This window comes from Lipotes vexillifer, unplaced genomic scaffold, assembly GCF_000442215.2.
Source record: "Lipotes vexillifer unplaced genomic scaffold, Lipotes_vexillifer_v1.1 scaffold450, whole genome shotgun sequence".
Taxonomy (NCBI): domain Eukaryota; kingdom Metazoa; phylum Chordata; class Mammalia; order Artiodactyla; family Lipotidae; genus Lipotes; species Lipotes vexillifer.
This window is the reverse complement of record NW_006794180.1, coordinates 473,561-489,945: the sequence shown is the minus strand read 5'-3', so window position 1 is coordinate 489,945 and position 16,385 is coordinate 473,561. Positions and strand designations below refer to the sequence as shown.

The following is a 16,385-nucleotide window of genomic DNA, read 5'->3' as shown; positions in this document are numbered from 1 at the left end:
TAACAAAGCCCCGAATATAATTTAATATAATTTAGAAAACTTCAATAAGCAAGGGTTTATTTAAGGGTTTGACAATATTAATTAAATTGGATCGAACAGAAGTCTCCAGGTAAATGGGAAACAATGCCTACTACCAGATCTGAGTTGCCTTATAAAATGGAATGACATCCTGAAAAGAAAAAGGATCTGTACTGGTCTGTGTATAGAGTATCACTAGGACATGTGCCCAATTACATACACCTGTCCTAGCAACAGATGCCTGGGGCATTCTTCCATTTAATGACATGGTCAAAACTAGAAGAAAGAATTTGTGGTTTCAGATTCCTCGTGACCAATCCCAACGCCTAAGAAGTCAAGGGTGTTCCCCATGGTTTTTCCCATAGAATAAAGTTGTCAGCGCTCTCACCTAACTGGGTTGACTGTTCCACAGTGAGATGACTTGCTTTTTCTCTAACAATCTAGTTCCTGTAGAACTGGAATGCTTATGTCTCGACGGGTTCGGACTGATGGCTCCAAGTGGTTGGCAAGGAGAGGCGAATCTTCTCGGTAGATAGGTTCAAATGTTCATTCTGTTTACCAAATCGAAAACGAAATCAGTCCCTTGGCTGATTTCAGTCATTTTGAAAGCAAATTTAAGTGATTAATTGGTAGGAAACCTACCAGATTTGTTTTCTTTCAATCATAGCCATGAGCTGAATTTTTCAGTCTTGAGTTAGCCCTCGTCTTAGTTTTCACTGAGGCACCTGCTTGCATGGCATCCATATCAATCCCCAAATCCAAGAGCAACCCGGTTCCTACACAAGCTCCCACTGTGCGCTCTGCTGCTTTGGACAACTTGCTGGGCTCTGCCTCCATAAGATAAAGTTGAAGTTTAAAGTAACAGTCCAGACTCACTTGAATCTATATTATGAGGCTGATGTTTTACTTAGATTTTGATTTCCTCAGACTGCATTATTCCAGGAGAATAGACTAACCTGGGCTCTAAAACGAATGATGTATGGTAAGTTCAGAGAGAGAGATATCCAGACAGACCAAAAACCAACCCTCTAGCCATTATGCTCTGGCTACTTTCCTTTCAGAGCAGCGCTTCTCAATCTAATTGAACGTCAGAATCACTTAGGAGCTTTTGGAAGCACCAATGAGTGTCCCAATGTCCATGCCCATACCTACGGGTTAGTTGCTTTAAATTGATCTTCAGTGAGACCTGAGCATCGGTCTTTTTTAAAAGCACCTCAGTTCATTCTAATAAACTGGTTGAGAATCAAATTTAGAGTCAATAACCAGTTTTTTTCTTTCAAGTCTCTTGCCAAGACAGTTTACATCAATGGGGCTTCCTGTGCCTGACAAAGCATTACCAACTTTTATGGAAAGTTCAAAGCTTGACAGTCCTCAATAGAAGGCAGGATGCTAATACTGACCTTGGGTAGATACAATTGTTAACATGTCATGTATTTGAAACGATATTTCTTATCTCCCCATCCAACCAAGCAATTGCAGTTATCCATTTTGGATTTCAAAGGCATATCATCACCACAGTTCCCTCCCATGTACTAAGATTAAAGAGTAGGTGGGGTCAGAAGTACAAATATACTCCCTGGTATAAAATAACCCCTTTACAATTTGGGAGCAGAACAGAGTTGACCTGCTGCCTCAGAGGTTCTCACCACACAGCTCCCCAGGGAACCTTCTGGTATACCTGCTGTTGGTATTAATTTTTATAAGCAGTAACCAGAATCATGATATTATTACAAGAGTCAAGGTCAGATTATATAAGATACCAGAAACCTAGCATTTCTGGTATTTTTCTGGAGCAATAATCTGTATTTATAAAGACTTCACTTTTATTCCATCTCCAGAATTTTAAGACTTCGAAGAATTTAGCACGTAGGCACCTGTCTGCTCTTATTCTACATGATTGTTTCAAAGTCTCAGGGCACTAAAACATTTCAAATGAGAAAAGAGCATTGCCACACATGCAGAATATTGCATGACTTGAGTTTTATTCAGTCTTCTTTTGGTGAATAATTTTAAATTATAACTTTACACGTGTAACCGTAAAATTTTATATATTTATATAAATATGTGTGTGTATATATATATATATATAATATGTTAAAATTTGTTAAAACTAAAGGAGTCACTTTGTTTTCCTTCTTTTTTGGAAAGAAGAAATACTTCATAAAGCTGAGTTCAATCAATGAGTTGTTTAAAAAATACGGTACAAAGAAATTATATTTTCAGAACTATGTTTTTGATGTTTTGCTCTTGTCTTAGGATTTAATATTTCTATGCCACTGTATTCTTTCAAACTGCTTATTTTCAGAAGAGTCGCAAAAAGTTTTAAGGCATTTGCTAGTTATTATGCCCTTAGTAGCTCTACAAAACAAGTTACTTTCATTCATTCATTTGATGAGCTTGAAAATGAAGTTCCAGATAATTCAGAAAAATAAAATATAATAATGTTTCCAAGTGTCTTGCAACCAAGTAAAACACAAAGAAGCCAGCCAAGGTTCATGTCACAATTCACAAATATTACTAATTATAACTTTGCTGCAGTAGAGGTATATTTAGAAATGGAGAGGTGGAATACTCCCATAAAACCCTATTAAATTCAAAATATCCTCCTAATTAACTATACTTTTGTATAATAACACTTAGTTATAGGAACTAATAATGTTAACTCCTTAAGTGTGGAGGGAACAGGAGGCTGAGGTGCATATCTCAAGAGATACAAGCCCTGCCTAATTGAATGCCACAGATAGGGCAACTAATATGTTTTTTGCAACCAATGGTTGGGGGTATACATTTTTAGAACATATTTTCGTTTCTGAGTAAAGATTGGCCCTAATCTAGCTTTATTACCATAGTTTAGCTTTTGTGCATGTGCACTAAGGACACATGCTAAAAACTCTTAGAAAGAAAAACTGTGGTCACGCATGGTATCTTGAGTCTAACCTCAGTACTGCCCATATTAACCAAGAAGATACATGAGTTTGATGAGAAAAAAATGTAGCACTTTTGAAAATATTTCAGAGTTTAGGAGTGCATCCTAAATGAGCAAGATAGAGAATATATTTTTAATTTAACGGTTTAATTCTAAAATACTCCATCCAGAAGGATTTGCGTTTCATAAATATGGATATACAGAATAAGCCCCACACCGTAAAGATAAAAACCACAGTTTTAGCATTTAACAAGCGAAGTCACTTATGCCTTATGCTTGTTTGAGAGTGTAATCTCCCCACTCTGATGATGTTTTTCAATAGAACCTGCACATGAAAAGCACTTCATGATGATAAGCCCTTGCTAATCTGCCACAGAACAGATGAACTGAATTGACAGATCACTTTTTTCCAGCCTCACTAGCTTAAAAAAAGTCCTCATCCGTAAAGTCTGAGTGATGCAGCTTAACACAGTCATTGACAATCAAGCATCAGAAACCTAATTTCTCTGAATTCATTGGCTAGTGTAGAATATTTGTTTTTCAGTAAATGTTTTTGAATACATTTGGGCAGATCCCTCACAAGATCCATGCTGGTGGGGTTCTTCTTAGGATAAAAGGGAATCCTTTGTCTTATTGCTGGGCACTCATCCTTCTACCCTAAGAATCTCCCTCACCCAACTATGCATTTCATTCACACATCACATTTCCTGTGTACGTGTCTAAGTCACAACCTGTCATGTGTACAATGAAGCGGGCCAATTTTTGCATGTGTACCTTGAAAGCAAATTGCTCAGTAAAGAGTCAGCCTTTGTGAATTGATTTACTAAAAAGTGAATTATTACCACATTTGCTGAGAATTGGAAACGAATATGTTGCTAACTATGGTCTTAAAGGCATTTATCAGATTTTATAATATGAGTTCCATCATGGCCATTCCCTCATGTATTCATTATCAAGACACTGTCACATTTTTGGCACAAATGATTTATGGAGAACAGCATATTACATTTGTTGCAAAGCATATTTATCCTTTATTAAATTTGATTGTGTTGTTTGATATAGAGGACTTACATATTTTTAAGAGCCCATTCCTTAATATATGCAGGAATAAGTATGTTCTAAAATGTAAATAATTGAACAATCAAATAATAAAATTAATGGTAGTTATTAAACTATTACTTTCATATTTATACTTAATATGCAACATTTATGCCAAATGTAGTACTGTAGCTACACGTACCTTGACATACGGTTATGAGCAAATATTGCATGTTGCATTACATAGAAAAGTTAAATATATGTACATATTAGGTATAGAAGAATAAGAAATAACTTGTTTAATTTTTATTTTCAAAAGAGATGAAAAATCCTATATCGCATCTAAACCTGATCAGACTTTTATGACTAATCACAGTGCTGCATGTGTTGAAAGGCATTTTTTAACTTGTGTTATATTTCATTATTTGCTGTCATTGGTTTTCCACTAGAGTAAGGTAAGTCCTCTTACTAATTCTGGGGAACTGTTTACTAATAGTTTCATCAGTGTTACCTACATTAACTGAGAAGTTTTGTAGAAGACATTTGCAACTGAAAAAAAAAAAACCCTGTGAAAGCAAAGTTATATGTGATACTGAAATATACTGGAACACTTGAAACCTATTTCATGTAAACTCGGAGTTCAGCCAAATTGTGGTAATTTTCTGATGTATACAATACGGGGCCCAAGAGCATAGATTAGAGTACCAATCAGCATTCCTTCATTTGAATGTTTGACTCTGTGCCTGGGATTTTGTTAGGTGCTCTTGAAATGTTAACAGTTTATAAGTTTGTTATGAGGGGAAAGTGAAAATAGAAATGTGTGGAAAAGAGCTAGGGGCTTTGATTAAATGCAGTGTCTTTCAAAAGATCTCTTGTGCTGGACATGAGTGAGGATGCCTAGACTTCTTAATTCTATTCTAAGTTAATAAACGAACAGGCAAAAGGGAATGGGTTTATTCATAATATTTGTGAGTTCACATGCTATCCTTAGGTAAGATTGGCCTTTTTAAGTATATATTTACATTTGCTCTCTAATAGAGATACTTTAAAACTTAGGAAAGAAGGCATCCTTAGGTAAGATTGGCCTTCTTTAATATATATTTACATTTGTCCTCTGATGGAGATACTTTAAACTTAGGAAAGAAGGTAAAATGTTTATCATTTATTAAACATCTGCATATTCTACTAGAAGCTTTCATTTAATCCTTACAATTCCCCAAGGTACACAATATCAGATATTATTCCTATCCCCATTCAGCAGGGAAAAGAAAAATGAAACCTTCTACATTTGTGAGATACATGAGCCCACACTTATCTACATGTAGCCCTCCTGAAAACACATGGCCTTGAAAGTAAAATGTACTTTCTTTTTTATATGCAGGGCAGTTTCATTGATTAGTTTCAGTGGCAGCTTCCCATTCTACTCTCATCAGTATTTCTCTGAAAGATAATGGCAGTTACTGGATTCTTATTTTTGCATTGATATAAAATATTATTTATTGTATCATTTTGTTTTGATGAAAAATAAATTACTGAACAGTAAAAAGGCCTAAATTTCTGTGAGTTCAAATTACTTCTGCCAAGTCTCTGTCTTCCCCATTTCCTTTAGAATCAATTAAAAATCAGTCAAATTTTTTCATAATAATAACCTAAGATAGTGGCTCCAGTGCAGAAGAGCAGTTCAAGAGGACAGTCACTAGTTCTTAAAAAACTTGCAGTATCCGTATTTCCTATGCAGAAACAGAGCAGCATTTTATTATTCCGTATGCTGTCTAAAGTCCCCAGATTCCCTCAGTGATAATGGAAATTTAAGTTAGCATTTCCAAGAAGTCATCCTCCCTTCCTTCAGTGACTTAACTCATAATGGGAGTTTATAAATGGACCTAGTTCTATTCAGAATCAAAGCAAATTGATAAGTACTGTAGTTGATATGCCTTGGGATGAATATTACTTGCTTCCACTGGAATTATAATAAAAATACTTTCCCCTATAATCACAGTGAAGAAATAAATCCTTAAAATTATACCACACCTTAATTATTTTGGTTATAAGTTTATCTATAACTATACATCTGCATGTATCAAAACCAAAAATAGGCTCTCAGATCTGCTTCACAAAAAAAGATAATAAGCTTGAGATCTTTAAACTTGTTTAAAATTCCCCTAATGCCCAATCCTACAACTTAGACATTTTAGGAGCCACAACAAGTTTAATAACCATGTCAGTTTATTAAATGGTCCTCGAAGCAGGCAGCACTTTGGTATAGCTTCCCGTGCTGCTTGATTTTCAAAAGCTTATGAACTGGAAAAATCTGCTTTGTTAGGTTCCAACTTAACTGTCTCCAGAGATATTTATGCTTTACGTAACAAAATTACTAGTTAGTTTCAAGTGGGATTTGAAAATGTGGCCATTTCTAATGTGACTACAAAACACTAGACATCTATAGCAAATGCTGAGTGCATATCAACGTTCACAGAGATCCAAAGATATGCTACTGATACGATAATGTATTCAAAATTAAAGGGTATCCAATGAATCAAAATGCCTCCTAAAGTAGAAGTCAGCTTCCAAGCTGGACTGATCGACCATCAAGGTATTAAAAGATCTGCAACCTGTTAATATTTATTTTCTCACATACAAAAATGAAGAATTTAAATCAGTCCATAATAAGTAAATAGTTATATGGAGAAGTTGCTTTAAAGCCATTAAACATGCACATCAACTTTTTTGTTCAAATTAAATGTTCCTTTGTTCCTGGATATTGAGGTCACTTTCATGTCCATCTCGGTCACATTAAGGTAACTAAATATCTTGAGTGTTCTGAGTTTATCTTTTTTCCGTGTAAGATATTTTAACTATTTTAAATTCTCTTTGAGTACCTTTTATCTTTAAATGTGTTTTCAACAGAATATTTTCATTGCTTTAACTTTGCAATTATTCCTTATAGTTAAAGAGTAAATGATTTACAACAGGAATCCAATCAGTAAGTCACCATAAGTTCAACAAACATGCCTTGACCCCCCAGGGGTCAGGCAGGAGGCTCAGCGCTATGATGTGGGGCTGGAGGGAGTGGGGCCCATCCACGACACCCACCGCAGTTTAGTCATGGGGAGCCAAGATGTGAACACAAATCATCTCCACGCAAAGCAGAAAATGAGCAGTGTGAGGGTTCACAGGAGGGGGGGAAATCCCTACTGCAGGGGGTGAGCAAGAAAGAAAATGTGATACTTGAAAAATAAGTAGAAATTTTAGGAAGCTGTGTTGGGGATTGTCCAATAAGGCAGATGGAAGGGGCTCAAGGTGAGTTTGAATAGAGATGACTGTGTGAGGTGTAGTGGATGAAAGGACTTGAAAAACAGAGTAAGGTGAAACATGTGGAGGACTTGAAATAGCTGGCGAAGTTGACTTACAAGGATTATGAATGGGTTTTTTTTTTTTTTTTTAACAAGATAAAGCCAGCATTTGAGGGAAAGTTTACTGAAACTGGTGTGCAAAATTAATTGTATGTATGAGGGGGAAGATACACACACACACATGTACATACAATTACACATTCGGTGATACTTTCTTAGTATTTCATAGTATCTTTTCAGTGGTGTTTCTTTCATAAGGGGAGAGAATGTGGAGGCTAGCTTAGGGGGCGACTGTAATAGCTCAGGGAAATTCAGAGAAAGGGCCACAAGGTGTCCTAGGATGCTGGCAGGAAGACAGCTAGTGCCAGTCCCAATCTTCTGTGACCAAAGAGGTGAGAGGATTCTTTCTCCTGACACTTTGATTAGTTCAGTACATTAGGTCGTTGTCCGTTTTTTGTAACTAGACTTTACATAGGCAGCAACTAGTACTTATAGCAGCTAATGAATAATGGATACATTCATTTCCTTCTTCAACTATGACGTTGAAACGGGTCAACTTGGTTGATACAGGGGAGCAAGGAGGATAGTCAAGCTACCTGAAGACGAAACCTGATTGTTTCTTTTTCTCTACAGTGTCTTCAGAGTATATTTTGTTTCCATTCTATAGTTTCTAGTTAGCATTTTGATAGTATAGAAATCCAGGGTGAAAAGTTATTAGCACTTTATTTTGCAAAATATATATCAATGTCATGTCTTCTTTTTATCAAGTTTTCAGCACAGATACTATTGCTTTTTGATTAAACATATCTGATGAAGTTCACTTTATGCATTTTCCTTTGAGAGATTTTATTATAAATTTTCTTTTCGAATGATCAAACATCTAGAAAATCCTATTTTAAAGGTTTCTGTATGTTACAAGTGTTAGTATAATATCCTAGGTAAAACAGTATCATTTTACACCTTGCCTGGTCTGTTGATCATTAATAACTCAGAAGAATACACTGCTTGGTGCAAAATTATCCATTCCCACCTCTTCACCATGACTCAAGTTCATGTCATATTGACTGACCTTCATGGTGATAGCACATCCCATGACATTATCCTGCTCCATACGCATTTTATGTTCCCATAAAATTAAGGAGGAAAAGACTTTAGGACCAGACAGTATTCAAGAGACTCAGTGAATTTGGAAAATACTAAGAGGCTCACACTTAAAAACCACACTTCAGTGCTACATAGAGACATGTTGTCACTCCAGTCCATGTGTGAAAGGAGTCTGATTCTTGTCAGTGACCTTATGGATAATGATCCTTTTAAAATTACATTTTCCATACCAAAACTTTAACAGCTGTCTCTACCAGTATGATGCATATTCCTACAGGCTCCTAAAATCCATTTTCAGTATTTTTATCAGCTTCACGTAGAGTATGTATGCATGAACGTGTATGTACATACATGGGGGGAATATATACACATATATTTACATCTATACATTGAATTACACTTTCTTAGTATTTTATGATCTTTTTTCAGTGGGCTGTCTCCTTCATAAGGCCATGTGTATAGAATATGACCCAAGCTGCTTATTGTTTGAGGAAGGCAGTGGAATCCAACCTTCTGAGAAAAAAACTTACTTCCTTATTTTGCCCCTGAGACTGCATAAAATAGGAAGGTCAAGCTGATTCAGATAACAAGTTTGTTTTCCCTTTGTTTGTTTTTGCTTTTTAAGCTTTAAATGAAAATGTTTGCTGAAAGAATCAAATTATGCTTTCTACTTGTTAAAGGTGTATTTAAATAAGGTAATGGGTACAGCACGCACTTTGTCTCAAATGAACTCCATCCAAGTAAATGTTTTCAGAAAGAGTTCAAGAATAAAATTAAAGATCCAAAAAGTTTCAGTCCACTTTTGCAATGAATCAAGAGAATTTAACATTTTTTCTGGTTCGGACCTCACTCATGAAAAGAAGGGGATTTCTTCAAGGCCAAAGGCAGTGAATTCAGGTGTCAGCCTTTAGTTCTTCTGTCCTGGGGTGGTAATGTCAGCATGACCTATTAACCCTGAAAATTTTCAAATAAGTCTCAGGGTAACTTAGGACCTAGACTAAGGTCCTAGATTGTGCTTTCAATGATGGGACTTACATGCTCTTTCTCCTTTCCCTCCCCTGCCTCTATCCTTTCTGATTTTAACAGCACTCGCAAACAAAATTACATGATGAATTTTTCACGACAACATGGGCTCAGGCACTTCTACAACAGAAGACGAAGGTCACTTAGACGATACCCATGAGGAATCAAAAAGTTTATTTTTCCTTCCAACTTGTGATGTGTTGTTTTCCGTTCCTTTAAATCTTGTACTGCATCTGATATCAGGAAATTTCTGTGAAGGACTTGGTGATTAACTGAAAGCCCTTCTCAAGACTGAGTATACACCACTTTCCCACACTGTGAACTAATGACAAGTGACTTATTTTCTCATAAGTAAATGTCTTCATGTTGATGTGTCTGTGCAAATTGTGATCTGTGCTAACATCAGTTACAGTGGCAGTATTGAAAATAAGAAATAGTTTAACAGAAGAAAAAGTTTAAGCACAAAAGTTTAAGAGATTTTATGTTTAAAATGGCATTTAGTACAGTATTTAACGTTCTTGGTCACAAAGCTATTTAAGTGGACTGTATTTCAGCTATGTATCATGTTTTATATGATTAAATTATCATTGTTTGTCCTTTATGTATTCTCTGCTACAATATAACAACACATCGACACTGTATTTACTTATGTTGCAATATTTTGCTGCTGAATTTCAGGCTACTTATATTCTGCAGAAAATTCATTGAAATACCTACTCAAGAAGATAGTTGTAAAGATATTGTAACTCCTTTAATACACCCCTTGAAATGTATGTTGGCTTAGCGTTGTTTTGTGGATAAGAAAGATGCCTGACCTTGAAATATTTTCTAATTAAAAATTGTGGATGAACACCCTATCTCCCACAAAGGAATTCCCATTTCCTTGTCTAAAGATTCTTTTAAAGTGTTCTGTGGCTGATTTACTAACAGTAACTGCCATTTTGTGTCTGTGGTAACAGAGTGATTTGTAAAACAGTGGATGTTTTCATTGTGTTCTCTTTGTGGATTGTTTTTCCTGCGGGTCATATTCATACCTTTCTGATGAAGTTGTACCAACACCAGCAACATTATAATGGCCCTGTAGCCCTGAACTCTCTATTAACTTAACGAAAAGGTTGCACTCTAGGGTGAACCATGCTAAAAGCCCGTGCTTAAATAAAAATTATGTTCAAAAGCCATTTGAAGTTCATTTGTCTTTATTTACTGTTAATTAAATTTTCTGTAGGATTTGTAAGCCTGGTCAGGTTTGGAAAGAACAGTGTCAAATATATTTACTGTTTTTTTATTTTGTTTCATCATTGATAATAGCAATTATGAAGCCACACTCTCAGTGTTGCCATTTTTCTCTTACTCAGTTTTTTTCTATTATTCACTCTGTAATTACACTAAGAAAAGCCAGTAGAGAATTTTGAAAATTATTTAACTCCTGAAAATTTTGTTGGCTGCTGACATAATGCCTAGCTCATAATAAGTACTCATGCATTCATTCAGCAAATATCTACTGAGTGCTTGCTATTTGACAGGCACTGTGCTAATAAGTGTTGAGGATAAAAATGCTGATCGAGACATTTTTCCTGCTTGTTTTTTTTTTTTTTTTTTTTTTTTTGGCGGTACGCAGGCCTCTCACTGTTGTGGCCTCTCCCGTTGCAGAGCACAGGCTCCGGACGCGCAGGCTCAGCGGCCATGGCTCACAGGCCCAGCCGCTCTGCGGCATGTGGGATCTTCCCAGACCGGGGCACAAACCCGTGTCCCCTGCATCAGCAGGTGGACTCCCAACCACTGCGCCACCAGGGAAGCCCTCCCTGCTTGTTTTTAACATCTTCAAGAAAATAAATATGTTGATATTGTTGAATTTGTTGGCTTTCCAGAGGGCTAAAAAAATATACCCAGGTAATAAAGGGCTGAATGGCAGTAGTATTTCTCATTGGATGATCAGATTGGAGATTATTGGATTTCCCATTGAAACGATAAGGGATGATCTCACTGAGAAGTTTAGTTAAATCTTATTTTGAGTCTGGTATCAAATCCATTGTAAATCATTGCCTTGGAGATACAAGGCCTTCTTTTTTCTACCTAATATATGACATATTGTATAATTCGGTGCATATGTGGCCCATAAATATTTCTAAATATTGTATCTTAATTGTTGATTCTTCGTTCACAAATTGTCTGCTGCTGGTTCACCATTTGGTGGTATTTTTGTTTCATTTGTTTCATTGGTACGAGGGGTTGAATTTTCCCCAAAGCCTCATCTTTCCAAATAACTTATATGTGCCATAGAACTACCCCCTGCCTACGGCTGAGATACTTTCAGTGCTCCCATCACGTGTCTCGCCGTCAGAACAGGATTTGAACTCCCCACCAATTCATCTCCTCGAAATTTTAATAGCATAAGTTGGGACTCACATCTATTGGTTTATTTAATTTGAAAACACAGTTAAAGTAGGAATTGAAGTATTGTTGGCTCAACTGACTTATCTTGCTAAAGGAAACAAACTTTAGTAACTGATAAAAAGTATTTGTATGGCCAAGTTTCCATGGTTTCTACACTGTTGTCTCTTATTCACTGTACATTTTAATGTAAACTACACTCATATCTAATTTAAATATATTCAATATCACACGTATTTTACCTGTTACCTAAGAAATAACACCTATATTACTTTAAAAATTCCCCAAACTGAGGTTGTCACTAGCACTCTCTTCCTTATGTTCCAAGGTTAAAGAAAGAATTAGAGGGGATCACTTAAAACATGTACCCATTCATTTTAATGTTTTCCAGTTGATATTTTTGACAGCAAATTGTATATGTCAGCAAGACCCCAGATGCTCGGACATCAAGAATACTGAAAATAAGAAAATACGGTTAATACAAATCTTTGTAGAGAGTAGTATAGTATCAGTAACATTGAATAGGTTACAAAATCAGTAAAAATTGTATTTGTGTATACAGCATGACGAAGCTACTTCTGGGTATTTACCATAGTAAAACTCTCACATGTATACACAAAGAGATTTGTGCAAGAATGTTCACAGCAGCATTATTTGTACTTGGCAAATAATGGGAAGCAATCCAAGTGTACATCAACAAGAGAATGGATAAATTGTGATTTATTTGCATAATAGAACATTGTTTGGTGGTGAAAATGGATAAACTTAGAGTATACCTATTAACGATAACAACAAAAGTTGCAAAATTATAAATGTAGTATGATGCCATTTATCAAATATTAAAACTTGCAAATACTGTATATTGTTTATGAATACATGCATACGTTGCAAAACTATAAAAGCATGTATGGGAGTGATACATACAAATGCATGATGGTAGTTACCTCGGGTGAGGAAATAAGATCAGAGTGGGGGATGTGGAAGACATTGTATCTAAAATATTTTATTTCTTTTTTAAAAGTCAAAAGATAATATAATGTTAAGACTTGAATGAGTTGTGTGCGTACACATGGGCTTGTCATATTTCTGTTCTCATGTGAGGATCTAAATATTATAGCAAAAAAAAAAGAATAGGGAATTCCCTGGCGGTCCAGCGGTTAGGACTCGGCACTCACATTGCTGGGGGCTTGGGTTCAATATCCCGCAAGCTGCGTGACACGGCCAAAAAAAAGAAAAGAATAAATAGGCTTTGTCAGGCAGGTTCAATGGGGAAATATATTCTAGCAATAGAGCAGCGTGTGCAAAAATGCAAAGACGGGAAGCATCTTGGCTCCTTGGGGGAGTCAAAGCTCATTTGTATTTGAGGAGGGGCGCTGGGGAGCAGCCTAGAGAGACGTCAGGGTCCAGGGTTGCTGGGGGCCTTAGGAGGGAGGAAAGGGGAGTACTTTCTCAAACTAACAAAATTCAGCTTTACCCAGGAGGCGCCGGGATAAGTCCACTCTGACCAAAGTGTGGAGAGGGGTTGGAGTTAAGAAAAGAAGCTGGGAGACTGGAATTAACAGGTAGATTTGGGACAACAGCTGAGGAATAATTTTAAGTTGTCTGATAAGAATGTTGCTAAGGATTCATACTTCTCTAGAGAAACTACAAACTGCTTCACATACAAAATATAGTAGTAAATACAAAAAGTGACTGTGTTTATTTACTGTGCAGAAGGACAAGAAAAAGAATAGCTGTTACTAAAAGAATTCCAGTTCAGAGGTGAGAGGAGCTTGTCATCATAACTGTATCTTCTATTTAGTCCTTTGGGTGCTTATTATAAATGAATTTTTACAGTATTTTTAAACCCAACATGAATGGAAATGGATGCTGTCTTTATAGACACAGAAGACCATGCAATGACAACGGGAAAGTCTGCCTCTCTCCAGCGGCCTTATTACCTTATTCCAGCCCCTGGTTCCAGTGTCCAGAAACCATACCAATACAGCAGAGAAAGAGAAGTTAAGTCTGGAAACATGACTTTTATGGAGAGAATACTGGTTGAATAATATATGGATATACATGTGAATAATAAAAAGGCACAGAAACTGTGTGTAAGAAATATTGCCTCAGTAAATCTAGAGACAGTAAACTAACTTACAGCAAAATTATTATAAGAATCCTTTAATGTTACTATCATGGAAAACAGACATACTATGATGAGTCAGGCACTTTTCACCACCTCTGCAATCATCGTAACAAAAACTAAACTCCCTTAAACACTGAAGAAACCCAGGCATTCCTAATTTTAATGTAATTTCTTTCATGTTCATAGTTTAGATGATTCGAAGTTGATTATTTGGTCTTCCTCTAAATTTCCTAACTGTAATAAAATATTTATAACTATAAAATGTTGGAAACTATATAAATAATCCAAACATACATGAGTGTTTGAACACAGTGTGGTACATATACACAATGGAGTATTATGTAACTGTAAAAAAGAAAGGATAATCTCTGTGAAGTGATATGGAGTGACTTCCATAGATATTGGAATGTGAAAAAAGCTAAGCACAAAAGAGCATTTACAGTCACTCTTTTAAGAAAGAAGAGGAAACAGAACACATAGCTATACCTGCTTAGCTTTATGGAGAGAAACCAGGAAGAATAAGACAGAAAATCATGAAGTTGGTTACTCCCCGGGGGGGATTGGGTGGCATGAGTGGAACAAAGGAGGGAAGACATTTCTCTGACTATTAACATTTGTATAGCTTTCACTTTGGAGGTCAATGTTAATCTGCAAGTTCAAAAATTAAATCAAGCCACCAAACTGAAAGTAAACTCATCTCTAAACTAGAAACAATAGCACTAACTCACAAAGTTGTTGTGATATAAGTTAATACAGTGTAAACACAATGCCAAGCACATGTGCCAAGCACTGAATAAGTGTTACTCAGTATTACTATTACAATTGTTATTATATTAGGTACCTGAGCACTACTTCCAAAAATAGTTTATAATCCACCTGTCTACAGTGTTGCTACTCAGTATTTGGTCCTCCAATCGGCCCACCAGCCCCACCTAGGAGCTTGTTAGAAGTGCCTATCTCAGGCCCAACCCAGACCGACTGAATCAGAATCTGCATTTTTAACAAGATCCCCAGGTGATTCCCATGTACATTATAGTTTAAGTACTGGGCTGCAGGACCTGTGGGTGACAGGGTGATGTCCTAAGATGGCAAAGACCAGTGTCAAATGGACGACAACAGAAATTCAGGTCACAGGAATCCCATTCCTTCTCAGTATCTCACTCTGTTAGGATTTATTCAGAGATGATCAAAGCCTGAAGAAAAGCAAAATTGGTTTTACACACAGGCCGAGATACCAGTAACTTCCTCATCACAGGACTCTCAGTCTGGTGTGGTGCTCTTGACGAGAGTGCCCTCCTATGGAGTAGAGAGGAAATTTCCAGCTCTCCCGTCCCGCGCTGCGAGGGTGATACACGGCCTCTGCTCAGACGCCACTGGGTCTCCAAGCGCGCTTTTCAGCTTTAAGACCCGCTGCCAAATACCTAGCTCATCATATGTGTCACAGCAGTATGCACTCTGGAAACGCACAAAAGCAGAAAGAAAAAAAAAAAATGACCCTAATAAACCAACCCTAATCCTTGCTAAGACAAAGCCAGAGGAAAGTTTTTATATTGAAATCATTTCTACCCCTCACCTTCTTGGATTCGTGCACTCTGGCCACGGTGCTCTCTTTCATCCTAGGTGTTAAAAACAAAACAGGCTCTTCCCTTCCCTTTTTGCTTCTTCTTTTATCCCTTCCTTCTTTCCAGTCTCCATTTCCCCTCCATTTATATTCCTTTCTCCTAAATTGCATATTATGTTGCATTACTTAATAAAAAACAGAAGCTGATTTGTAAATTCTAACTCGAATGCCTGGGAAAGAATCCGTCGCGCATGTTTGCAGGTAGTGTTCATCCGAGGCAATTCGTGAAAGCTTTAAAAAACAAAACAGGGCTTCCCTGGTGGCGCAGTGGTTGAGAGTCCGCCTGCCGATGCAGGGGACACGGGTTCGTGCCCCGGTCCGGGAAGATCCCACGTGCCGCGGAGAGGCTGGGCCCGTGAGCCATGGCCGCTGAGCCTGCGCGTCCGGAGCCTGTGCTCCGCAACGGGAGAGGCCACAGCGGTGAGAGGCCCGCGCACCGCAAAACAAAACAAAGCAACTGCACTGTCAATTCAGTATTGTCATTGTTCCTGTGTCAATGTGAGTCTCCATAATGAGTGTATTTTGAAATATCTGTTAGGGTATTTTCATTAAAAAAAAAAATGACAGTAAGCAATGAAATGTTTCCCGCTTGAATACTCTCGCTTATCTATTCTGTTTACTGCACGAATCCCATATTGAGGAGTCCGTGGGCCGCGGGAGACGAGCGTGGGTGTGGCTCGCGCAGCACTGCTGGGCTGCACGCGCGGGGTGTGGCTTTCCTTCCACCTTAGAAGTTCGAGAGGAGGCTCTGGGTCGCAGGGGTCGCGCGGCGCGGCGCGGCGG

At 37.2% G+C, this 16,385-nt stretch overlaps 1 protein-coding gene across 2 annotated transcripts in view; it reads left to right on the top strand.

Moving 5' to 3' along the window:
• The window catches only part of RELN (reelin), a 519,560-nt gene extending 508,909 nt beyond the window's left edge, over window positions 1-10,651 (top strand). Inside the window, exons 64-65 of one of the 2 annotated variants that reach the window (XM_007467058.1) lie at window positions 4,432-4,437; window positions 9,526-10,651. In XM_007467058.1, the coding sequence (XP_007467120.1) occupies window positions 4,432-4,437; window positions 9,526-9,622 (103 nt within the window). In that variant the 3' untranslated portion in view covers window positions 9,623-10,651. The remainder of the gene's footprint in view (window positions 1-4,431; window positions 4,438-9,525) is intronic. The other variant, XM_007467059.1, reaches the window with a different exon arrangement.
• The last annotated feature ends 5,734 nt before the right edge of the window (window positions 10,652-16,385 follow it).